This window comes from Melozone crissalis, unplaced genomic scaffold (assembly GCF_028551555.1).
Source record: "Melozone crissalis strain CALT ecotype California unplaced genomic scaffold, PUWL_Pcris_2 ptg000004l_1, whole genome shotgun sequence".
NCBI classification, from domain to species: domain Eukaryota; kingdom Metazoa; phylum Chordata; class Aves; order Passeriformes; family Passerellidae; genus Melozone; species Melozone crissalis.
In genome coordinates this window covers 38,600,972-38,627,605 of record NW_026535782.1, presented here as the reverse complement: position 1 = coordinate 38,627,605, position 26,634 = coordinate 38,600,972, and the positions used below count along the sequence as shown (strand labels likewise).

Sequence of the window (26,634 nt, the reverse complement as noted above, 5' to 3'; positions counted from 1 at the left end):
AGTTTGAAGTAACTGTTAATGATACACATTGAGAGGCCTTTGGACACTTCTGATTTAAGACAAAGTACTCCATAATAATAGCATTAACACACAATGTGTTTCCAAGACTGAAAAGATTGGGTACACTGTGGAATTACTTGCAAACCTTTGAAAAACTTCCACCCTTGTAGATTGCAATAGATGTCTATAAATACAAAAGAACTTCCATATAACTTTTGATATTCTTTATTCATTTATTAATTACCTTGAAACAAAAGTGTGTCATCTATCACTATTTGGTATAGCTAAACACATCATCTTCTAGTATGCAGAAAACACCATTTATCTTAATGGATTTCCCATTGTTTATGAATAAAATAACATTGTCTGCCTGTTAGCATCCAAGTGGAGCGTTAAAGCACAAAAATGTCTTTTTAGTTTTGAAAATTATTGGAACAAAAATATAGGTCTTCTTAATTTTCAATGAGAAAGTCCAAGGAATATTAGGAAAAAAAATTCAAACCCCAAATAATTCTGGCTAAATTGAGGTACCCAAGCCACAGCTATCTGTGCATGGTCATGTCAAAGGCACAGCAATAAAAATACCGAAATTATTTTTGAAAGGCAATATAAAAATATAGTCACTTTGCATTGTAATGCATGACACATGCAAGACATGACATGTGTTTAATTATTATTAGAACAAATTCTTTTCTTATCTTCCAGAAGCAGTAGTAGTGAAAGAGAGATTTCTGAACACTTAATATTACTGATTTACCACAGACTATGGTATTTTGATGGCATATGGTGTCCACTCTTCCCTCCATGAAACCCTGGCTGGCATCAAACACAGTTTGTGCCATTTACCTAGAGATGCAGGGAGCTCTATGTTCAGCACTTGTTCTTTTTCTTTCATACTGTGAATGCCTTTTCCAGAGACAACCATAGGAAAAATGGACAGATAACCCTTGGTGCAAAACAATACCTTGAAAATGTCCTCTACTGTCACAACAGCCTGAACACCAGAGTATAGGACAGGGTCCTGATTGCCCTCAATTCTCGTATTTCCAATTCCATCACTGCCCAGAATGAGCTGTTGAGTGCTGTCAAACCCACCAAGGCTGTGCTCTTGTCATCAAGGGGGAGGCACCTCTTAAGCAGCAAATTTGAACAGGACAACAGCTGCAGAGAGCTGATAATCCATGTCTGCCACATGGGCAGAACCCACATGGGCAAACTACTGGACAGCTCTGCAAAAACTCACAACCTCTTGCTTCATGTCCCATCCATGCTCAGAAGATGCCTCAGTGTTCTGATTATTGAAAGAACCCAAATGTTCACACTGAACACAAGCACATCCCTGTGACTAACATTTCCACTCTGCTCTATTTGGCCCTGGTTCAGATTCCTAAGCAATCAGTAGATGTCACAGATATCTTTTGTGTAAAATCCTTTCTTTAGGATTTTCCCTTCTTCTGGGAAGCTGAGGCCCCAGAAAGAGAGTGTAAACAATGGTTATCTGCTGCTGTGGAATGCAACAGGTGCACCTGTGATTGGCCCATGTTGCTTGTGTGCAATTAAGGGCCAATCAAAGACAAGCCTTTCTCGGGGACAGATCAGAGAGAGCCCCGATGTTATTCATTCTTTTTCTATTCTTAGCTTAGCAGCTTCTGAACTTTTCTCTCTATTCCTTTTAGTATAGTCTTAATGTAATATATATCATAAATTAATAAATCAGCCTTCTGATCATGGAGTCAAGATTCTCGTGTCTCTCTTCACCCCTGAGGAACCCTTGCAAGCCCTGTAACAAGTAGAGGAACAGAGTTGCACAACAAGCCTTTGGAATTACCTCTGAAAAAATCTTCAGTGATTATACAAAGAGACAAGGCAGCAAAGTGTCTCTCCTATGGGGAACAAAGCTACCCTCTTCAAGTGTCACAATGCCTGAGATGGGTGTTCACAAGATATACTCTGAAAATGGCACAAAGCCATTTAATGTATATATAACTAAGTATAACTAAGCAAAGACATTTCTCCACAGCTGTATATTGCAAATAAGGATCTTGAAAGAAATCTAAGATCTAAACACATTGAGCAATCCAGTCCATTTCCTACTACCCTTATTCCTGTAAAAATTATAGTAAGAATGATTGTTACCTTCTCCTCTTTCCTCTTATCTCTCCTCTCTTCCTCTTTTTATATGCGAGCACACATATAAAAACACAACTATCAAAGATCACCATCACATGTGATCTTCAAACATTTGTCCATGTTTGAAAAATCAAACTACTTGTGAGTGATAAATCCCTTTACAAATATCAGAAGTCATTACCAGGCCATTCATAAAGGGGAGGAGAGAAAAACCTTTGCTGAACAAACAGTTTAATGCAAAACCCTCATCCAGTTCTCTCTATTGATGAGACAAACAGAAAATCTGTCTGCACAGGGAACAATCTAACAGAAAACTTCAGTGCACCAAATATTTACTTTATTATAATGTGGGACATCAAGACAGCTTTAAAAAGAACCCAGGTGTCTCTTTCAGGTGTGTTTTAATGTAACAACCAGTTATACTCACATTGTACCACAGCACTGCCTTCACAGTCAGAACATAAGCTGGCAATTAATTCTGGCAAAAAGTACCAGCAGCTAAACCATTTGGGGAATTTCAGCTGTCCTAAGACTGCTGAGGAATGAACATAACATAGGATTGTGAAAATGGTTATCCTGAAGATAGGATAGCAGAACAGGGGTCTATGCAGGGTAGGATCCTATTTCTGACACCAAGTGCTTAGCCAAAGGGAGTAAGAACAGCGCAAGTACATCCAGTCCATCCCCAGTCTGTTCCTTCCAGTTTGGAAAGATTTAGAGATTTCTGGAGAGGAAGGTTTCACTTGGATAATAAACATTCCCAGCTACCAACATCCCTTTTCCCACAAATCTGTTCGTTCTATATTCTCTGTCACTTTTGAGTTAACAGATCATCATCAAATTCCTCCGTCCCCTTTTTACTTACCTTGTTTCCAGTTTTCATGAGCTAGGGGGCCTCCTCCTCAGTTACAGCATCATAAGCCCTTTCCCAGGCCAGGGCCATGAAGCCCAGAAATCCACTGCCATTGCAAAGTCTTCCTTACTTTTGTCTCAGACAAGAGCTACCATGCAGACCCCATTAAACATACCTTCCTGTACAGAAACTAACCACAGATCAATGAATCCCACCCTAGTCTATTACAGAGAGAGGATATAGTTCTGACCTACCCGTCTGGGTGTGTGGAGACATAATTAGGGAGATGTTATGATAAAGAGAATCATTCAGATACAAACTGGAGTGGAAGAATGGGACCAATATTTGTAGAACATTTTGTAAAAATATTCTTTCTTAAAATATTAATTTGCCTTTGAGAGAACCTTACAAACAGCTGGAATCATGCCCTTTATACTAGTGCAGTTGGCCTTTCTTACATAGCCTTGCAGCCTACTATAATTACCAAAATCTGCAAAGGAGAAATAGAGCACTTTGACATTAAAATGCATGGAGTAGTATTGGGCTGTTCACATAAGATGCCTACCCCAAAGAGATTATTTTCAGCAACTGGCTCTAAGCAGAGTCTCCCTCACAAGCAGTAGGAGAATATTGGAATAGCAAGGGTCATAATTTTCAGGCATTCTGGCAACAAAAAAAAGTGCAGTTGAAAAAATGTGCAGTTTTGATGATCCTTAAAAATCTTTCATCAGTGTAATAGTTCCTGATTTCCTTTTCTGTGTTTGGTGCATTCCTAAAGCAAGGTCTAAACAAAGTACCAAACTCCAGCAGCATCTCCCTTTTTCTATTTTAACCACCCTGAATGTTACCAGTAATGAAGAAGACCTCAAAAAGTCAGATGCTTTGTGCTCTATGGGACCTCTAAAACATAAAATAGTACAGAACTGCACTCCTAAGGATGGGAGCAGCAAATATTGTGCCTCTGTGAAGACACACAGAGGACACATTTGCTTTCCTGAGACATCCACCCACTCATGGCACAGCAACAGTCAGAGGTCTGTATGACCCAAAGGAAGTTCCCAGAAACAAAGGACAGATTAGAAATGACTTCAGCTTTTTGCTTTGCTGCTGCCCTTATGCCTGGTCTAAGTTGTGATGAGTTTTATGCAACTCTTTACGACTTTTGAGCTTTTTTGGCACCACAGTACCTTGCTTGGAATTTCTAGTGGGTCCATTAGAATCCAAGAAGCACTTACCTGAAGCATGTTTACTCACCCAAGGAATAAGCTCCCCCTGCTGATTTGTTTTGTTTTGGTTTAGCTTGGGTTTTTTGTTGGTTGGTTGGTTTTGGGTTGCTTTTGGTTTTGGTTGTTTGGGTTGCTTGTTTTTTACTTTTTCTTTATTTTTTTAAATTAGAATTATAAAGGAAGGTCTGGCAGAATTTTGAGATATCAGAATGGACCAGCAGACTTGGTCTTAGGCAAGCGGTCTTGCTATCTTTTGGACTTTCTACAAACCTTGTGTAGAAATTAATAACACTATGCAGCCCTATTTTAGTTAAATCCCTTTTCTGACTTTAAAAGCATCTCTGCCAAAGTAGAAGCTAGTTTGTTCCATCTTTTGACAGTCTTCCTGCAAGAATCTTTCTTTGGAATATATGTAACATATTTAATATTAGAAATAGAGTCTTGCATAATGCTAAACCCCTTTAAGCAAGAATTATAGAGCTAAGAAAAAGTCCCATTTTTCAGTCAAGCATTACAGGAACATAATAACTGATTATTCAAAGTCTCTCTCACTGTTCCTTGAATTATAAGTTATTCTTTTTAGATTAAATGGGTCATTACTTTCTCAGAAACTTTGCAAAAATTTTATATAGTTTTTTTTCAGAATAGAATGGTCAAGTAATTTTAAAACAGCTATGTTACACAGGCCTCAGGACATTATAACCTTGCTCTACGATCAGTGAGTTTAGTCCTAATCCTTTTCCTATTTTTTCCCCTTGAAAGGAAACACTCTGATGGTAGAACAATCAGGAACAGATCTCCACAGAGAGTGGCATTTTGCAGTCTTTGTGAGGTGACTACATATTGTAAACTAACAACAGCCAGGAGAGCTGAAATCTGAGGGTGCATTGTTCTGATTTTAAAGTAAACATGCATAATTGATTTCAGGGCTGAATGAAAGAACGTTTTATAACAGCAAACAGGAGAGTTATCAAAACAGGAAGGAAAAAAAAGTATTTGAAAATAATTAAGTTTAAAAACACCCTCAAAGAAGCACAAAACATCCTCAAAGTCACCACTTCAAATTATTAATATTATTTTTGAAGCCCCTTATTGAGGGCATGCACAGGTCCCTCCCAGACAGATTCAATACTTATGTGTGTCACATGCAGCACAAATTGATACAGAGGGATGCAATTTCTGCCTGCATAAAATGCATTTAAATTAAGCAAGACAGCATTGAAAAACAGTGCTTTATATGCTAAATATTTTTTTGTTAGCATGCTGTTGCAAAAGTGTTCTCCTAAGTGCTAGAATGAACATTCCAGGAGACTTGATACCTTAGGACCATAAATTTTTAAAGCTACTTTTGTCATAGAAAGGTAAAGGGCTGAATGAAATAGGCTGAATGACTAAGCAAATTGACAGAAGATTTCAAGCTCTGCATCATCTCCTACCTAGTTCAGCTCTTAAATTCAAAGTACTGCATGATCACCATGTGGTGTCCTGCACTCAGCCTGGTGACAAAAGGTCCTCATGGTAATGAGGCAAACTGCTCCTCTCGTTGGGAGCTTTGCAGAGGCTGCAGAGCACCCAGAGGCAGGAGAATGAACAGTCTGTCTTCAGCAGGGAGGTGTTCGCAGAGCACACTGGAACTACCAACATGGGAGAAATTTTGCTCTGGTCATTGAACTTACATTGCTTTGAACACAGGCTGTAGAGAAAGGGAAAAGTTAAATATGCAGGCTGGTCTCTTTGACATTAATGTCCAAATTAAAGTCCTTCTGCATAGGAATGATTCTTGTAAACATGTGGGGGTTTTAATATGAAAATTAGCTTAATGAGGGGAATATTAAACTTTTTTGAAATCTGCTTGCATTTTCTATGCTTCATTCCACATGACAGAAAGTTCTGTGTACACCCAGCAGAACGCATATTGAAAAGGATTGTTCCCTTAATAATGTTAGACAAGTAAGATAACAGCATTACTGTCAGTGTGAATTCAAATTTCCAGATGAATTTACATCAGCCATCCCCATGCCATGCATGCATTTGCTGCCAAGAAGTACTTGCATGACAGAGCTTCCTGGCAAAATTATTTGCAGGGTTTTAGTCTTTTAATCTAGGAGAGATGCATGCCACATGTCCTGCTAGTCAGCAAAGAAAAGAAAGTGTGATTTAACCAGCAAGTCACATCTAACTAACACAGATCTTCTAAAGACCATTTACAATCAAATGTGAACGCTAACAAGCATATGCATATTTTGCGATGAGAAAAGGATATATTTTGCACAGTAAATTATCATTGTTGAAGGCTTCAGTCCAAGATCTTTTGATAATTCAATGCTAATTAATTTGTGACTAAGCTTATTAAACACATTTCCTTTTTCCCTTTGTTGCTATTTTCAAGAACCAAGGCCTTTTTACTTGCCTCCCAAGTCAGTTTTTCTGTTGGCCAAGCCCCCTAGTTCTTCTTTCTTATTTACAAGCTGAGCAAGTAGAGTCATCAATAAAAATGCTGCAGACTGATAAGCAGTAAAAAAAGAGGACCCAAACATAAAGGGAAACCTTTCCAAAGCAAATGTGCCTTCTTTTAAGCTTGTAATTTATCAAATATTTCTTATCACAAAAAGCAAGAGAGTGCAAGAAAAGTTCCTCAGTGAATTCCAATGAGCCCAGCAGACTTTTACCACAATGCCAGGAACCAGTCCTTTCAGCACATACAATTCTTTCAAGTATCATGGATATGTCTTCATCGTTTCAGGTAGCGAGGAATGTCCTTTCCAAAATGTACAGCTCTTTGGCTTTGAAAGAGACATTTTTGAAAAGTAAATTCTTGAAAGCAGCATTTTCTAGAATATTTTTATGTGTTTCCTGGAGTGAAGAATCTTTACATGTTAACTAAATTTTTGGAAATAAATTATTTCAAAGACAACCCTTTCTTCTGCTCCAGTAGATTGCCTGCAGTACTGATTTGAGTAAGTGATATAAATTACAATCTACATTACTGTATATACACTAATATATCTAAACCTCAAAATGCATTAAGGTTTTACCAGAAGCACAGAAAGAAAAAACCTTGCCAGATGACATCTGAATTCCTGTTATTACAAAATGGGTAACAAGTGTTAGCAAATGTTGCAAGTAGAGAATAACTAAGAAGATTCCAGAGTTTGTCACAATGAAAGAATTTACTTTACTGCTGCTTAGACATATTAAATAAGACATTTTTTTCCACAGCCAGCAAATTTAGGGACTCCTAGAAATATGAGGTTTGACAAGTTCTGCAGAATTTGAAAATAAAGGAATTTGTCACCAAGAGAATGAGGCAAGGTAACATTGCCCTGACTTGGAATAGATTAACAATGGAAGGAGCAGGCAGAAGCCCAGAAACCAAAGCACTCCTTGTTGCACAGCAAAGGCTCAGTGCCATCAGAAAGGAGGCGAGGCGTTTTTCTGTCCCCAGATTTGCCTAACCATGACATTGAGGGAATGGCCCAGGATGACAGCTTAACCCCCTCTAGGCTTGTTTCATGCTTCATTCTGTTCAAAATGATCCTTCCGTGTGCAGCACAGACCCGACTACTCTACACTGCCTTCAGGAGCCTTGTGCAGTTCCCTGCAGCCAGCAATGGCTTTGGACTCTCAGCTTCAGCAGCCTTGTGCCCCACTAGCCACAACACGCCACAGCTGCTCATATGGATGGAAGATGGTAACTAGATGTTTCTCAGAACTAAAGCCATGCTGTTCCTGACTTTGAAAAGAAGTGTATATTTGCCTTAATCCCATTACATCTAAATTTATCATCTGACTGCTGATACTCATCTTTGCTTGCCTTCTTTTAAGAGAAAGTTCCCTCGTATGGGCGCACCTGCAAAGGTGTCAGGAGTCTTCCCTTCCCCATTAATAGCCTTTTTCTTCCACTTGTTTCTCCATTTTCCTCTGTGTTTTGTTTCAGTTTCTTAATACCTTTATATCTGCTTAAAATCCAAGCACAGATGTTGCAGTTCTGCTCATGGCTGAGCAGTACCTCTTTGCAAGCTTGCACAAAAAAGTTTTAAAGTTTATTTATTTTAAATAAGGTACAGTACAGACTACTCACCGCTCCCTAGCCACTCTAACACTCAGATTAATAATAGAAGTCATGAGCCTCAGACTCCTTACCAGTTAAAATAAAACTGGCAGGGAAGTAACTGGAAAGGAATGGTGGAACAATGAACAGTATCTGTTATTCCTTGTCCTTAGCATACAGCTACCTATGAACTTCATTCAAAGGCAACTACTGTCAAATAAATAGAATTCATGATAGGTAATAAAAGTTGTCATTCTTGAAAGAAGAAACGATGCAAAGGGAAAAAAGATACTGTGAAGAAAACAGAAGTAGTGTGCTATCAAAGAAGAAAAATACTCTCAACCTGTACTTTATCAAGGATCTTTTCTTTTCATGGTCCTACTCTCTTTTACTGATAATTAAAATGCCATTTTAAGTTCTAGAAATACCTTCTGTTATGCTAGACTGCCTTCATGTTTGGAGTATTTGCTAACTGGACAAAGAAAATTTCAGAGTATAGCATATACTGGTCCAACAGTGAGAGCTACTTGATTATAACAGCAGTCCAACAGAAGGAAAAGCCCAAATTATATGAACTATTTAAAATTAGATGGAACAAAACCCTACAAACTCACTGTATGCAGTTGCAGGATGACAGCTTAGAAAAGACTGCTGTAAGATCTGGTATCTGAGTAGTTAATATACATAAGAACATTGTCTTTCTAAAATATCAGGCTGCTTATGATATCTGAGATAAGGTACTGCCAGTGGACAACTGATGTCTTAATTTGGTAATGAATTTACAGCTGTTAATTTGTGACTGACTTTGAAGGAAGAACATGTGATTTTTTGTTTAAATCAGAATTTACTCTTAGGAGTGCTATTTATTGCTGCTGCTGCCAACCATAATCTTTCTTAGATCTACTTGCACAAAGCTCAAAAGGTTGCAGTTTAACCTGGATACAAACACAAATACAGTGGTCTCAAATAGAATTGAGAAGGCAGACACAGGTCATAGAAATGATTCTTCATTTCAGATGAAAAAATGGGACTGTAAGTCAAGAGAAGACTCCTGTCATACAAAAAGGGTTCTCAGTAGGTTCTCAGATGCTCCTACTGTCCAAAGAGGAGACAGATAAAACTTAACTCATATACTGAAAGATAATCCTTATCCAAATGGTCACTAATGAGCTCCATTTAGGAAACCTCTGGGGTCAACCTAAAAAGGGATCTTTTTCTGAATCAGAGTCCTGGGCACAAGCATGTGGTGCATGAACACCATTTAATATTAAAGCACAGGCCCTGCTTATCAACAGATAGCTGTAGAATATGCAGCATTTCAAAATGAGTGCATGTTCAAGATACTTCTTTTCAAAAACTGTGGTGCAGAACTTTTTTGTCAATCTCTTAACATGCTGTATACATCATTATATATCTTTAGCAACAGCAACATTTCAGTAGTAGCAACTTCTCTACTTGTATGAAGAAGACAGAAGCTGAAAAAACAGGACAAACAAGTGAACAGAAGAACTAAAATAAACAAAGCATATGGTTATGAGTCACTGTAAATTCTTTAATCTGTGTTGACAAAGATTATGGTGACTAAATACTATGAGCGCATGAAACTCATGGCAATAGACCTGTATAGCAACTTACAATAGATAATCTAAAATTTAAACTTCTATAAAAATCAAGCCATTTACTAGATCTGCAACTTAAGGGTTTGCAGGCAGAACTGTCTGTCTCACACAAATAGACTCTGCCTCCCAGCTCCCAAGTAGCTGCATACATTATATATCATGCTCTTTTCTGGCCAGCAACGCTGGAAGATTATTGAGACCCTTCAATAAATATGCTACAAAACTGACTTCATGGGCAGCTTTAATTGGCTCTGCTCAGGAAAGAAATTTGGTGTCTAATTTTCACTGTGAAGAGTCACTGGGCATGGCCAGTACAAATGTACTTCCCTGCTATGAGAAAAGGTATTTCTAAAATAGCACTTTCAATTATCATAACAAGGAATGAACTCATGATGTGAATTAGAATTTGATGGTTCCCTGGAGATTTTGACTTTCTTTTGAAAAGTTTCATTTTGTTAACCAGTTAATCTATGTTGTAAGATGTCGTGCAGATCCACGGGCTTTGTTAGTGTTACAGCAAGTTTGATCTACACCCTGGATTGTGTATTTGGTCAAAACCAATTTTAGTGTCAATTATTGAATTTCATGGGGGATATCTGTAGCCTCTAGAGCAATTAGATCAAGGCTTATCAAAATTAAATATATATAAGGGAAGCAGTATTAAAAAGCAATATCCCACTCTCTCTGCATTAATATTTTGGATACCACTACACATTGTAGGGGTTTTTATGATTAAACTTACATTTTTGTTTCCCACTTTCAGCTGTCCCAACTGCTGTTATTCCCTCCCTATAATCTATAATTGACAAAAACATCAAATGTGACCAAAACATCAGTCAGTAATTCTGACAATCAATAAGTTGCTCTCCACAGAAGGGTGACCTTGTGCCATTAACACCAGCTTTGCCATGTCATGGCACATCACATGGGAAATGGGACTGGAAAAGGTATCAAGGCCAATCTGTTACCTGGCTGATGGGTTTTTGCTTTTCCACCAGTGACTGATGAAATCGTAGATCCAGAAGAGGAGGCTTCCATTTTTATTGACCCTCTGGCTTGTGGGATCGAGGGATGCCCATCCACAGGGGGATGCTGTGACACTGGGTAGCTCGCTGCAGTTCTCCTCTGACAGACTTGCACACGCTTTTCAGCCCCATGAATAGACAAATTTATACCTGACAGGAATAAGAATTAGTACTGTTAGATACAAGAGATCAATATGGAATAACTAAAATATAAATTGTCAGGGTTTAAAATGGAGCTGCAAGAACATCCTTAAAGAAAAAAAAAAAAAAAAGAAAAGCAAAAGGAGAACTCTAAAAGATTAATTTTCTTGGAAAATTAAAAATGTGAACACCTTTTCTGTTGTATTGTAGGGATCAGATTCAGCCATAGTAATAGATATTTAAATTAATACATAGTAATGGTTTACCAATTTACTGATCTGCAGGAGGAAATATCTTCCATTCCTTTAAAATATCCACACAGCTCACAAAGGGCAATATTAATGAGGCAGCTACCACAAAGTTTATTAAATGCCAGTTTTCTGATTGATGAATTAGAATTTGCCAGAAATTATTTCTTTTCTTCTGAACCTTTACCCAATATTAGGAAGTCTCATCATATGGAAAAGATGCCAGAGATATTAACCAGCTTTTAAGGAAAAAATAAAGGTCTGTTTTGAGGAAAGCAGTAAGGCTACACATGACAGTAGTAAGACCTAAGGCTTGGAAAAAATTCCACTTTCTCCTGTCTTGTGAAACCTTATTGTCAGTACTGGAAATTGTCTTTCACACCAAAAATCTCAAATTTGTCACTGAATCATTTTTTATACTGAAATTGTGATTAAAAACAAGGCTTTATTTTTCCAAAGAAAAAAGCAAAATGGAAATTTCCTTTGTGGCTAATGGACAGTCTTACAAAGAAATGCTGTCTTACAGTAAATTGCTGATTCTGACTTCCTCCTGTTCACAGTGATGCAATTGCTCCAACCTCACCTGAATTGCTTTCAGTATACTCTGGTTGAAAACACTCAGACAATCTCTTTTGGGCAAGAAGGCTGAATGATAATTCTACACTACTGTTTTTCGCTTTATTTATTGTGACACTTATTGCTTCTGTCAGCAAACTATCTTTGTTTTTAAAGAAACCAAATGAAACACCCTCACCAGATATAAATAAGCAAACTAAAAAGCACATGGAAAAGCAGACCCTAAGGCCTTAAACTGTGGATATTGTAAGCACATTGTAAAGTGCAGTCACTCAAAATCATTGGATATTATTGATTAGATTGCTCAGTTTTTTGAATTGAAATGTCCAAGAATGCATTAATGACTCTGCTCTTCTAGCTCCCCTGGAAGTCAATATATGTGAACCTCCAGGTCATGGAAGAAGTTTAGAATCTCTGAAATATTAATCCACTTTGATCCATAATATACTACCAAGGGGAAGAGAGCTACCACTTCCGTAGGCAATTGCTGAAAACAGTGGGTTTGCACACAGGAGCAAAGGCTGTGCAAACTGTTTTCTTTTATGATGGCTTTGTGCATTCAGAATCGAAGCTGAGTGCTCGATACCTGTCTTTGCTTCCTGACTCCAGAGCTGATCTCCTGCAATGTGAAATGTGAAGGCATGAGGAGTTTCCTGCAGCAGCTGTTCACCTACCTCCTGGTTTTAGGGCTAATGTAACTGCCAGCTTCTAAAGACTTGAAATCACATCCTTAGGATAAAGAGCAAATCCCAGTCACCTTATTCTCGTGAAAGGCAGCATACCAATCCATGTGCACAGAATGACAATGAGCTTGCCTGGACAACATGTTTCTTTGACCATGCCAGCTGTAACAGGCTTCAAAGGGTGAGCAGCTAAGCCCCAGCTGTAAAATGAGTTCTTTACTAATTTTGCAGTCACTGGAACATTGTGATGTTCAAAATATTGAGCAATTATGCCCAAGGTATTACAAAATTAACTACAACCATTTTCTTTACGCATCACCACAGGTTGTTGCATCATTTAAAACAATCATCCCTCTGAAGCTTACGGTGGAGTCAGCCAACATTCAGCACTAAACTTGAGCCTGTCATCAACACATGCTTTCTGCTGGATCTCAGTAAGGCTGTGCTTTCATTTGGTCATGAAAATAGAGATCTGTTTTAGAAACTGGTTCCAAACATAAACTGACTGCTACATTACTCGGTGGGCTCAAGTTAAGTTGCTTCTTCACATTCTGAAAATGTCTATAAACTCTTGTGCAGCTGTGACTGAGCTTCCTAAACTATTTCTGCAGCACGTTCTTTTTCAGACATCCAAATAAAGGATACTGCTGCCAGATTGCTGTTCCTAAGAACTGCAGAATTTGCAGATTGATCACATCCAAAATTAGGTTCCATCAACAACTTGCTGCTGGTTATATGCAACCTTTTGCTTCTTCCACTAAAGAAAGATGATAAATCATACCTCCAAACTACATGAGGAAGACTATTCCAGTATCACAGAAAACTTTACATTTACATTTTTCTTTAGACATATTTAAAATTTAAAAGTGCCCTAAACCAACCACACAAAGAGCGTCACAAACGTATACAGTATATTTGGAAGTTTTTCACTCCGATCCCATTGATACTGCAGTTATTTTTCCATGGAATATATCCTTTTATTAGGAGAATTAATTTCCATTATTTTCCTGAGAATGAGATACAGGACAAAGATGCAAGTGTCCTAATTTAATTGTAATTTCAGGTTTTTCCAGAGAAAGATCAGGTCTTTCTTTTCTATGTGCATTTCTTTTGTTAAACTACAAGTCTAAAGAAATGTAAGACAGTAATACTGCCACAAGCTGCAGCATTACCTTATTTTCATGTGGGTGAAAGTTCTTCTAAAAGAGATATTGGCAGTCAAAAATACATCCCCAGATAACATGCAGAAAAGCACAGACAGGGAGGGGGAATCAGAAGTAGAAAAGAGATTGGGAACAATGCACGTAGCTCATGGCAGAGGAAAACCTGGTGAACTATTGGCACCAAGCAGACTCTAGAGAAAACTCTCCCTATTCTTCCTGCAAAAACCCATGCTGCTGCTGAATCCCAGGGTTTGTGGATCAGAGAGGTCTCTGAAGAGTAGATGCTAAAGTTGACATCAATTACTTTGCTGCAGCGTGACAATACATCCAGAAAGAAGTTCTCCAGCAGCACACTGCAGCCTGGGTCTTCAACTAATCGTATTTGGTGGAGTTTTTCTCCTGCCTTTAGGCTTGGCCATATAGCTGCTGACACCAAATCCCCTTACCATTGCATGCCTGGCTGTATGGCCTTTGGTTGTACCTGTCCCTGCAGCATGGTGATTTTTAAGTTAGCTTGGCATTCATGCTCAGTAGCTGGGTGCAATCACACTGGTATGCTCTGACAAGTAGCACAGATGTGGAAAAGATCAGGGGTTTCTCCTGCATTGCCCTCTGGCTTAATGTAATGGCTCACAAACACCACTTTGAGCCAGGGCTTCAGTGCTAATGAAAGTGAAAGGCTTAAATACTGTCCAGCATCCACAGCTGACTTTTCATTTTGGAGGACTGGCTCCTGGACAGGACTCAGCCACCTGCACCTGGCTGGCTGCAGTAAGAGTGGGAAGTAGTATAGTGTTTTGAAGCTGGATGAGATTTAAGCCTCTACATAGTATACATAGCACTCAGCTCTTTTCCTTTCCTGCATGCATCAAAAATCTTTCTCTGTATTTTCAAACATCCACGTGCCTTTCTCTTCCTTTCCTGTATTTTTATCCTTTTTTTTTCTCATACAAGCTTTTTGCCTCCATGAGGAGCTGCTCATCTTACTGACCTTTCGTTCTACCATGACTCTGAGCTTGCAGGTTCATATAAGACAAACACCTTCACTACCTTCCTGCCAATACATCTCAGCTGTGCAGCTTGCCAGCAGAGATGAGCAGCTTCTATCCTGCTTCTGGATAAATTTTATTGCTCCAAGATAAGTCTTTTTATTATAGAATTTTTTAAACCATCAATCCTTCCACATTGAGCATATTTTGTCTCTTATAAAGTGGTAATATGCTTATACCACTTAGGGATTTATAATGCTCCAGATAAAACCTGCATATGAGAACATTAAAAGGGAGTAATGAAGTACTTCCAAGTCATGAAGCAATAAAATCAACCATAAAAAAGAAAAAGGAGGGAGAAATTATTAACATTCCAAACACTACAGTGTGCCTGAATGCAAAGTTTTGTGTGACTATTTGTTTTGTTGGCTCATCAGATGCTACAAACATGAACAGCAACATCCTGTACTACTCAGAAATCACTCTGCCCATGCATCTGATGGGCATTTGCTTTGGCTGTGCACCATGCACCTCTGCTATGGGACTGAGCAAAGTGGCACGGCTCTGGTGCTGATGGAGAAGACTCTTGCACCTGAATTTGGGTCAGAAAGGCCATGTGTCCCAATTATACTGTGCAGGGACTGAGACACCTCTCCACCTGGGAAGGCATCCCTGCAGTGACTGTTAGGCTTGTGTCAGCCCCAGTTTTCTTCCATCTTGTACCACTTTGGGTCACAGGCTTTTATTTATAGGTTCCTTTCTCAAGTGTTTGTCTCTAGACAAAGATTATATGAACATGAATAGGCAATAATAAGACAGTGCAGAGTTACAAAGTTGTACAAACAATCCATTAGCTAACAGTGCTTGATTAGCCTCAAGTGTCCTGACCTGCTTTGTAGATCTTTCCTGGGATAACAAAGTAGTTCTGGCAGGTGCAGGAAGTTCTTTTAGTTTTGTATCATTAGTGTCAGTGCTCCTGTTGGAGACCAATTACTCCATCTATTTATCTTTTCTCTGTGTGTCTTTTATTTTGTTTCAGCCTTTTGTGGAGGGCCTTAGGAGCAGATTGAGGCAGGCTCTTTTTTCAAGGCCCTTTTCACAGCAGACCAAGTACAGGAGAGCACAAAAAGTGAGGAGGAAAATCTCAGCTACTCCATCACACATGGTCACAAAAAGTAAAGCAGCTCTAAAAGTCTGCAGTCATCAAGGCAGAGATAAGCAAGATTATAAGGAAGCACTTAGTAAGCATGAGCAGAGGGCAGAAAATGAGGCTTTAAGGAGTATATAAATGGGAAAATGAGATATTTAGTTGCTTTCAACTTTTACACACAGGGAAGGAGAAAGTGAGCTAATTTGTCCACCTTAATAAACCAAGTACTCTTTCCTTTCCTTGTGCAAATTGCCACATTTCCCATTAAAATCAATGATGCTCTGCAGACAGCTTCAGCTTTTTCACATTTTAAAGATAGCTTTGATAAAGGGGATCTCAGAAAGGGAAGTGATGTAAAAGGTTTCTCATGCAAACCCAGTTCAATCTGAGATTCAGCAGAGAAACAGCTGTACTTGATGCCATGATGGACTTTTTTGCTTGCTCTGAATTCTAGGTGGAAATGAAGGAACATACAAGAAGAATTCTCCTGCCGTCCTCTGTACACGTGCCTGAAAGCATAATCTAAAGGCAGTTCCATTTTTTTCCTCACCCTATGTATTACTTAGGTAAAAAATACACCCAGAAATCATCCTTAACTAGATGAAAAATGTTACAACATTAGGATTCCCATATTAGATTAAAACAGTTCTTAAAAGTTTAAATATCATCTCTTTAATGCAGCATCAAGTATGTTGCCACTGATAACATGTGATTATGAAATCATATCTAAGATCAGGTTATGTTTCAAGTTTTGATTTGGAAATGTTGAAATACTTGTGACTACATCAGATGTAAAAAACCTCACAACTGCAAGCCCTCAGATAAGCAAACAGAAAAGCTACTGCTTTCAGAATTTTCCAGGAACTTCACTGGCTGGAGAGAAGGACTGATACTTGGCATCTTGACAAACTATGTGTTCAGTTTTCTGAGATTTTTTATGATTGCTTCTCCCAGCCTACTTCCTCCTAAATAAAGTTTCAGGTGATGTTGCCTAAATGTTACTTTTTCTCTTATTTTTTATCAAATTTTTTTCCAGTTGGCTTCTGAATTTACATCCATTTTTAGCACATATATTTTCCCTGGAAACAAACCACAGAGCTTAGAGATACAGTTGGTGGAGGAATAACTCTTTTTTTTTTTTTTTTTTTTTGGTCTGAAACATGTTGTCCATGGAAGTACTGTATTGAAAGAGATCATGAATGATCTCTTCCCTTTCCCTCTCCATGATAATACAGACCTCTATCATATCCCCTGCTCTATTGTCATCTTCCTGAGCTTAGGAGACCCAGTTTAGACTGTTGCTCCTTTCTAATAAACTGTTATATATCTCCAACCATCCCTGGTCACTCTTCTATTCCTTGCCTTTTTCAAAGGATGATGACCTGAAATGAATCCTAAGAAAGGTTCAAGAAGCAACATCAGAAATGCCCTTGATATTCAGGCTGTGCTTTCACTGAGGATTTACACAGTGACACAATGAAGTTTCTCATTTTATTCTTTCTCTTGTAATTTCAATTGCCCAAAGATACTTGTAGATGGATTCTGCCTCCCTGTCATATTTGCCAGCTCTTTGGGCAATTTTTCAGTGACTCAGGATTCTTTCTTCTAACCATTTGCTTGAGGTTCTTATGTTACTCTTCCACAGAAAAGTGGCTACATTACCTGTGGTAAAACTGCATCCAGAGCCAGTGTTCATTTAAGTCTGTTGAAATCCTAATGAATAAAAAGATCATGCCCACCTTAAACCTGCCATCAAAGGGTTGTTTTCATAGCCCTGAATTTGATTTATTGAATTAAAACAAGCTAACATTCAACAGTGATTATTTAGCATAACTGAAAAACTCCCAAAGTGCTCAAGGAGAGGCAAGATTACAACCTGAAGTCATGAAAATGTCTTGGAGAGAGTCATAATCTACTTTAATGGTCTACATGGCACTCTGAAAAACCACTTGTCTTCCTTTGGTGTGAAAAGTTTAGCTCAGTGAATATAAAGCTCTTTAGGGTTGCTGTTGAGCTAATGGTGATTGTTGCAGCCATGTTGCAGGGCCATGGTGCTGAACACAGGGTGATGCCTATGCAAGTTGTATGAACCTGGTGAATAAATGAAACTTTTTTCCATCCCTAGGTGCCTAATTTGATTAATTTTTAAGGCTTGTACTTATATTTCTGTCTGACAATTCATTCTTTAGTTTCTCTGTATAAAAAACAAACACCCTGTAGAGTGCATATATGTTATACTGATCAGGCTACTGGAATAAATGCCTAACAACTGTGTGCAAAGTGTGCCTCACTTAAATTCACCCAGCAACCTGAAAACAGTGTCATTTGTCACCATCCCAGCTGCCTAAACTCTTCTGGAGATTGCCTGCATTTTCATTGTTACAGTTTTTACTGCTCTCTTTCTGTTTGTTTAGTATCTATTTTGATTTACTTTATTGTTCCTATTGGACTTCCACTAGTGTTAGAATCACATTCATGCTGAAGAGTAATTAAAAAAAAAAAAAAAAGCATTCAAAAAAGTTCCTTTGCTTGGCCCAGTATGAAAATCACAGTGAGGAAAAACACCTGGCCGTGAAATCTGATAAACACAATAGAAATCAAAAACTGAGGCTGACAAAACATTTGCAGTAAAGTGCTTTTCTATCAAAAGATTGCCATTTGTTTTCACAAAAAGAAAACCCCGAAGTCAAGAATTGTCAAAATGTCAAAAGTTTTGTTCAGAAAATTATTCGGAACTTATCTGGACTGGAATATACTGCTTTTTTTTTTTTTTTTTTTTTTTAAAGAACTTGATGCATTAGCAATACATTGCAAAATGTAATCTAACAAATTGAGTAGAATACAAATTACAATAGAATATCAGTAGAATACCAGTTACCTCTGGCAAGCCAAAAAACCATTATCATTTCAATTACTGAAACACCATCTGTATTGCCAATCATCAACAAATTTTACTTTAATATACAAATAGTAAGAAATAATTAAAACCATAAACATCCAAACCAGAAAGCAAAACAAATCAAAATAATATAACAAAATACAACAAATACAAGAAGTCCAACTAAGATGAAACATTTTAGCTTTTGCTTCTTCTTTAGCTTTTAACATTTTGCTTCTCCCAGAAGCAAATTCTAATAGAAATATTTTAAGCATTATGCAGAAATGTGCTCAAAATAAATTCAAAGGGGGGCACGGTAAGCAAGAATATTAGAATTTCTGTGGATTGGATATTTCAGATTTTGATTCACTGTTTCTATAATCAAGGGGAATAGACTTGCATTAGAATGAATGTAGGATCACACAAAAAATGATAGATTCATATTTCAGTTTCTTTCACAACAAATAACATCACATCAACACTTCTTTCTTTGAGGCAGTTTTTCCTAAAAAAATAATTGAAGATTGAATCTGTCTCCTTAAGTGCCTCTTATTGATTTGGAAACTCTAAGAGGCAGTTAATCTTGTCTTATTAATTTTATTATATATGCACAGCATTTACTAGCTGAAAATAGACTCAACACTGAGGTGATTTAAAACTTACTTTCACCTATGGAAAGCACTGCATTTAAAATAATTTTCTTTCTTAGCAAGTAGCTATTATTCTGATCTTCAAAATCAAGAAAATTCTCATTAAATCTGTTTGTGCTGATTTTGAGCTTTTTACCCATAGAATAAAAGGTAAATGCACACGCAGCAGTAATACATGGTACAGGCATTGGAGCAAACCACAGTGCTCTGTGAAACAAAGCACGAAGTCAAGTCCCAGATGCTTTTTACTGGCTGAGGAAGGAAAAGCAGCACTAACCATTCAGATGTATCCTAAGTGTAGGTAGATTTAAAAGGAGAGAATTCTCTTTTTTTTCTCTCCATTTTAATTTGCTGCCTGAATGTCAACTGCTACATTGCAAATATCACAAGTCTCATTTTATCTGATTTAATCGGATATTCTCCATAACGCAGAGCAGTGCAATCAATCTGAGACATCATCTGTGAAACAGGATAAACACCTCAGGAGACTTCACAGATGGGAAAAGAAGGTATCTCAGGATACGTCTGAATGTGTCTGCTCCATGGCACAGATAGTAATGATTTTCAGCACAGCAACTAGGCTTAATTTAAGTTTCTCTTTTTGCATCCCATGCCAGGGATGCACTGTCATCAGTGCCCTCTTGCTGTTCCAGTGTCAGGCCCTGGTCACGCTGTCTGAGGCAGTCTCAAGCAGCAGATCAAGTGGACTTCCCTGCCTCCACCCAGCCTATGCTATAGCCTTGGATATGGGGCCTTTTTAGATACCAGGCATGGTGTCTAAATCCTCCATGCTCACAGTTACCCTCATCAACCATCAATTGACTTTTACTTTCGATGATATATTATCATTGAAATCACGAATGTCTTCAGGGGCAGGCCTTAAGACAACAAAATTTACTTCTGCTTCTCCCTCAGCTAAATAAAAAAAAAAATATAGATAATGTTGCAGCAAAGTATAAACTTTACTAAAATGCTTTTAAAGCAAACATGCATCTGAACACATATGTATCTGAGTAAATTGGTCAAGTGCTCAAGTCAAACCTGACGATGCCAAACTGGTCAACTGGTCATGTGTTGGGTCAAGTCCAACACGTGAGAGGGTTTTTGGCCTCTGAAACAACTGTCCATTTTGGGCATGTCCCAGGATTTAGCATCTCATGTGTGCAGGATTTGATGCTGGATCCCCACTGGGAGGAGGCACAAAAGTCCCCCACCCCTCCTGGAGAAGGCTCTGTTGTGGGCTGGAAGGATGTGCTGTGGTAAGCTCCATTGGAGCCTGGATGGGCATTGCTCTGCATGGAAGGGGCACCAGCCTCCACAGCCCTGCTTGCTGCAGCACCTGTGTCTGGATCAGCCTCTTCCATGGCAGACACATTAACAAGGGCCAGTTTTACCACAAATGTTGAGGCATGTGTACTACTTGTCTTTCTTTTGTGCATCATTAGTTTTCAGCCCATTCCCTCTTGGCAAGTAATGATTTTGGTTGTAATAAAGCCTATGGTGCCAAGCTTTCTAAATGGCCATAAAGTGAAGATGACCCCCAGAAGAGGTGGCAGATGTGTGTGCAGCAGATGCCAATGAACGTCTGTGTTCATCGGCCACCTCATCTTTCTGGCAACACTTCAGACCATTAACAGTAACAAAATACCATTGAAAAGAATACCTAAACCTTATGCTCATCTTGATAGAACAAAGCACAGGTCTTGCTTATTCTTCTGAGCTACTGTATTTCTGAGGGACAACAGTAGCTACATAATGATTGCCTGAATTCGGCAGATTCCATAGACATAGAAAAAAGCTCTCTATTCATAAATACCATTTCAATTCCTTGAGCTCTTTATAGCAGAATGAGAAGAAATGGTAGAATACTACAAAAATGCAGTAACTGCATTGTAGGGTGTAAGGTACCTAACAGATTTGGTTTTATGAAAGACAGTCCATGTTCTAACTCCTTTACGGAATAACAGCCTTGTGCAAGGGCAAGGCCTACTGTTTTTTCATAAATGGTTTTCTGATATGTTAGCAATTCAGAAAAACATGCAAAGCATGCAAGATAAACTTTCAGGTATGTTTATGCACTACATAAAACACTGGATATTAATTTGATGTTACTATTTTTTAAGAGGAGGCACAGAAGAGACACAAATTTTCTGAATCCACCTAAACTATCTTGATTATAGAATAAACCTATAATAAAAGAAACCAGTGCCTAAATTTAGCTCCTGTGATTGATACTTTCTCAGTGAAGGGGCATTTATGAATATTCTTTCATAAAACTTTTCCTTTCTTCACCCTTAACCCTGACACTCAATGTCATTCATTTCAAAAAACACCAAGTGAAAGTAAAAAAGATAATTTAAAAAAATCTCGCTGCATATGTAAAAATATTACAAACACCTCTAAGTTACAGTATGGCAATTGTACTGAAAATTTTATTTTTAAGAACATTCCAGTCTGACAATGATGCTGAATTTATTCTGAATGTCACAATGGTTTTGAGGGTTCAAGCCAACAGAAGATTCAGGCAGAGAGTCAGTTTCTGTTCACAAGTACCATTCTGTCCATAGTTGAGTACCTTCACCAAAACATGTGTAGAACACAATCTTTTTGAACAAATTCTAAACTGAAACTTTATCACCAAAACTGCCCATAAAATCCTGAAGTGATTCTGAGAAGACCTTAGCATGTTGTAACTGGGTCTGTCTTTGAGCAATACACAGTATCTGAACAATTAAAAGTGGTTGTGCACTCTGCTCCTATGGTGATACAACATCCACAAAAAGAAAACTCAAATACACAGGCAGCAGCCTATTGAGAAACCAAGAGAATAGTCTGCTAGTAGGGCAATTAAATTTAGAGAAACTGATGAGCAACTACACAGTAGGAAAAAAAAAAAACCCAAACAAATATAACATCAAGCCTTCTACATGCAAAATGCATTTTTGTTGAAAAAACCCAAAACACCCAAGTGTCAACAACATAAAAAAACCCAAAAACCCAAAACAATCTACCTGCCTCACTCCTTCCATCTCAGAGGAGATGCCTGGCTAGACATATCTCCATAAAGCGGTTTTATATACTCCCAGAAAGAAAGAGCCAAGAGTACCTCTTCACATTGTGTCTGATCTACAGAATCAAAATGGCACTGAAAACCAAGGGTCCCACTGGACTCCTCTCTTCCTTCTAATCCTTTATGAACATAATTCTAAATCCTGAAAAGTCTGGGTTTAGAAAAAATGTTCTTGTTAAATTTCTATGAAGAGTTAACCACCAACCAGAAATATTTTTCTTCATTTACAAAGCAGTATGAGCCAGCTAACAAGAGGTTTTTGATGAATCACAGCAGTCATAATTACAATTACATGAACAGAAATCTGGGAATAAATTTCCATAAATGATTTTAGTGCTTCAATCAATAAAGCATACTGTCTGTCTAGAAGTCAAATACGTAGATGAGTTAGAATTGAAATAGATGAAAGTGTGAGAAAATGAATATTAGATAGGAATAGCATTTTCTCTAATTCTGGATAATGTTCATGATGTTTTCCATCTCCTTATCTGGCACCTTTCCTTGTCGAACACTGGGCAGTGTCTTCATTTAATGACTTCTGACAATAACACCTTCAGTGATCAAGCCATGGCAAGGAACTGATTGTGACACATTCTCTTTTTCAAAAACTGCTGGATTTTGGCTTTGTTTCTGTCTTTGCAACTCTGAAAACTTAATCCATTCAAAATGCATTTTTCCATGATGGGACTTTTAAAAAAAGTGAATCTAAGGTAGTCAAGATAAAAATAGCTTCATCATTGACAATACTGAGCCTTTCTTTATTTTTCTTTCAAGTCTTCCAGTTAACAATCCATTTTATAGATAAATATATCAGAACCAAAACATGAGGCCAAATACAAAAAGGATGCATAAACATTCGTAAGTCCTAAAAATTACTGTCCCAATATCCTTGAGATATCTGGTGCTCTTATCAGTTCCATAATTGTGTTTTCCTTCTTGGAATTTAATGGTATATGTCAAAATGTTTTCAATATTAGCTTCAATCAGAAGAAAATATCTCAAAGCCAGTCTCTGAATATCTACAATTTAGAATTCAATTATAATTTTCACTGACTCTAAAATCACATTCAATGAATACAAAGACCATATAGGCTCTGAATTCATGCAAAATTATAAATCCGTCTTTGCTTTCTTTCTCATTTTCACAAGTGCAAGATACTATAAATGTATGAAAATTCTTTTTTTTCCCCTCCCTTACTGTGCTAGGGCACAGCTCATCTCATCTCCTTTATTCTAAAACTGTAATTGTTATTTATGATGCACAAAGTCTACTGTTCATCCTTTCAATAGAAATGAACATGTATTGTCTGTAAATGCAGGACAACATGACTTTCTCAGTAAAAAGGATTATGCACTAAGTTTTACTACATGCTGATGGATATTATGGGAAAGATTGTGACCCAGCTCTAATCCTATCCATCAGAAGGGCCGCGAAGGAGAACATCTGCCAACCTGCATACAGCCAAGCCATCAGCCAATTTTTCACAAACTTGGCCACAGTAATTCACAACAGTCCCTTCTTTTTTTTAAAGATTCTTGTTCAGCTTGCAGTCACTTGGCATGACCCACTATCAGCTTTCTTGCAGACACCATCCCATGCCTCAACGGTATTTTGCAAATGTACAGCTTACTGAATTGCTTGTTGACCTTACACCTTGTCAAGCTTCAGCTGACTTTGGAATTTAATATAAAGCTCTTCACAGGACCCTGTACACATAAGAAAAAACAGCCCTTCAGATCACACTGATCCTATTCTCCATTACAAAAGCACAAAAGACAATCTTCTACTCAACTACATTTCACATGAAATAAAAATAAGACTGCATGATGGCAGAATATCTCAAAAGAAACTGCATTTCAGATAAGTGTTAATAACTTTATTGTGAAGTTTTCTCTAAAAGTTTAACTTTTCTGAAGATATTACATAACATGAGTAATGCAGTAATTGAGCTTATTTTTAACTGCGCTTATTTTTAATTGAGCTACTCAGGTATTGAACTTAAGGCTGTCACCTTTAAATGACTTGCTGTATTAATGTAATAAATTTTAAAAGTATTCCTAAAACTTTCATCTGCTTAGATGTGCTTTGTGATCTGCTTCTTCCAGATATGTAGTGCATGGAGAAGTTCTGGAGTGTTTACAGCACCAGCTAGCCCTAATCCCAGCAGAACCAGCTTGCTTTTTTCAGGCAGGGAGCAAGACCAGTGAAATACAACTGTGGCCATATAGCTAAATAAATAAAGCTGGGTGGTGAGCTCATGGATGAAGCCCGCCCCAGACTCCGGCCGTGTGGCTTAGACAGCCTCCCGCGGGCAGCTCAAGACCTCACAATTACGGATTGCATGAAAGGCGAAAAGAAAGTCCCCTTCTGACCTGCCCTCCTGCTTCCTACATGCAGTGTGGGAACACTCCCACACTCCCTGGTACACTTTTGGATCAATATAGTCAGCCTTGGTAGAACCAACTGGATGGTGTGGTTTTTTTTTTTTTTTAGTTTTCCTTGGTATTTTTGCAATTTGATAAAAAGTGGCTTTCTCTTGCCAGTCCATCGGCCTCCTACCTGAAAATCTGAAATCTGCCCAGAGACTCAAGTTCTCTGGATGTAAGCTCCTTCTCCCAGTCTAAGAACTACTTTCGACAAAGAAAGTTTAATTCTAAAATGCTCTTATTTTGATTGTTTCAGAACGACACACCAGAGCTACAATTTCAGGGAAAATGTCAAAATTCCATCTGATGTACAATATCAGTACAATTTCCTCACTGGGGAAATTCCAGTGGGAAAATAAATTACATATTCCTTGTATCTAGCACATACCAAAAATAGGATATAAGATAATCAAGCTGAGTACTGAGAGAAATAAGATATGACTGTTAAAGTTACATTTCACTGAACTCTAATGTGTGAAGGATTTTCTTCTTTTAATGCATAAACAACTGGTTTTCTCCTCCTCTGTTCTGTTACCTCACTTTGCTTTCTAATTTTAAAAATATTTCTCACTAAGATTCTGAATATGCATGAAAAGGCAGTCCAGAAGTAGAAAAAAGAAAAATAATATTTTAAGTGTGAGAGAAATGTTGGCAAATTGTTAACTAAATATCTACTTAGATGAAATCTAGTGATATCACAAGTATTACCACCAGGCTCTATCTAGTTCTCCAAGTCTATTTTAAGCCAGCATTATGATGAGATTAGTTAGCATGCAGCATCCTTATAAAAAATAAAATTAAAACCACCAGGGTCATTTAACTTCCTTTTGCATATAAAAGTCCCTCTAACTGATTCTTGTAAAACCTTATATTCTATGGTAACATTGCTAGAAGCTGTAAAAACTCACCTTTCTCTTAGCTGAGGATGCTTCTTAAAGGCAACTTCCTATGTTTGGAAACTCACTGTAAAGGTTGCCATGGTGATTAATTTTAAAAGTGAAATTCTCCCTTTTTAAAGTTTTTTCTTTAAAGAAGAAATGTGCTAGGGCTCAGCTCTCAGCAAGATAAATGGGAATGAAAATTCCACCTTAATCCTGAAGATTAAAGGACATAACCTCTGAGTAACTACAACTTCAGATGAAGAGATGTTTTCAGAAAAAAATTGGAAACATCTATTTTTACCTAAAAATGAAAGAAAAAGTAAATCCATAGGCAAAAGAATTGAAGGGAAAAAGCAACATTTTCTAGTGGTCAGATGTAGCCAGCAGGCTAGGTTATACTACTGATAGGATGGAGGAAAGGCAAGGAAAGAATAGTTGGGGTAGCTGAAACTCAACAGAAAAACTGGCAGTCAGCTAGGAATAGTGACATTGTGTGGCAAGAGAAAGAAGTGAAATGCATCCCCAAAGAGAAGGCTAGAAACCAGAGGTCACTGCTGAAAAGCTCTTTACCTAAGGCATTGTCCATTTTATTTCCATGGCTCAAGATGTAATTTCACATGGGTGTTTCCATCTATGAGCATCTCCTCTCCCCAGTGATGTGCAAAGCCACATTAAACCTTGGCTGTCTACACAGCTGTGTTAGCTGGCAGGGAACAGACAACTACACAACTCTGTTCCTGCACTGGGAGATGGAAAAGCACCATTTCTTCTCTAAAAGACATACAATTTTCAACATTACGTCATCCAGCCTGCCCCTGCATAAGCTGTCACTGCAGAAATCACCGGCAAATTAAACTGGGAAATGTTGTGCCAG

General features: G+C 37.9%; 1 protein-coding gene across 6 annotated transcripts in view; it reads right to left on the bottom strand.

Annotated features, from left to right (window-relative positions):
* Positions 1-26,634, bottom strand: part of ANO4 (anoctamin 4) — a 174,632-nt gene that overhangs the window by 108,123 nt on the left and 39,875 nt on the right. For all 6 annotated transcript variants that reach the window (XM_054271900.1, XM_054271921.1, XM_054271937.1 and 3 more), the window contains exon 2: positions 10,848-11,054. In XM_054271900.1, coding sequence (XP_054127875.1) covers positions 10,848-10,917 — 70 coding nt within the window. In that variant the 5' untranslated portion in view covers positions 10,918-11,054. The remainder of the gene's footprint in view (positions 1-10,847; positions 11,055-26,634) is intronic.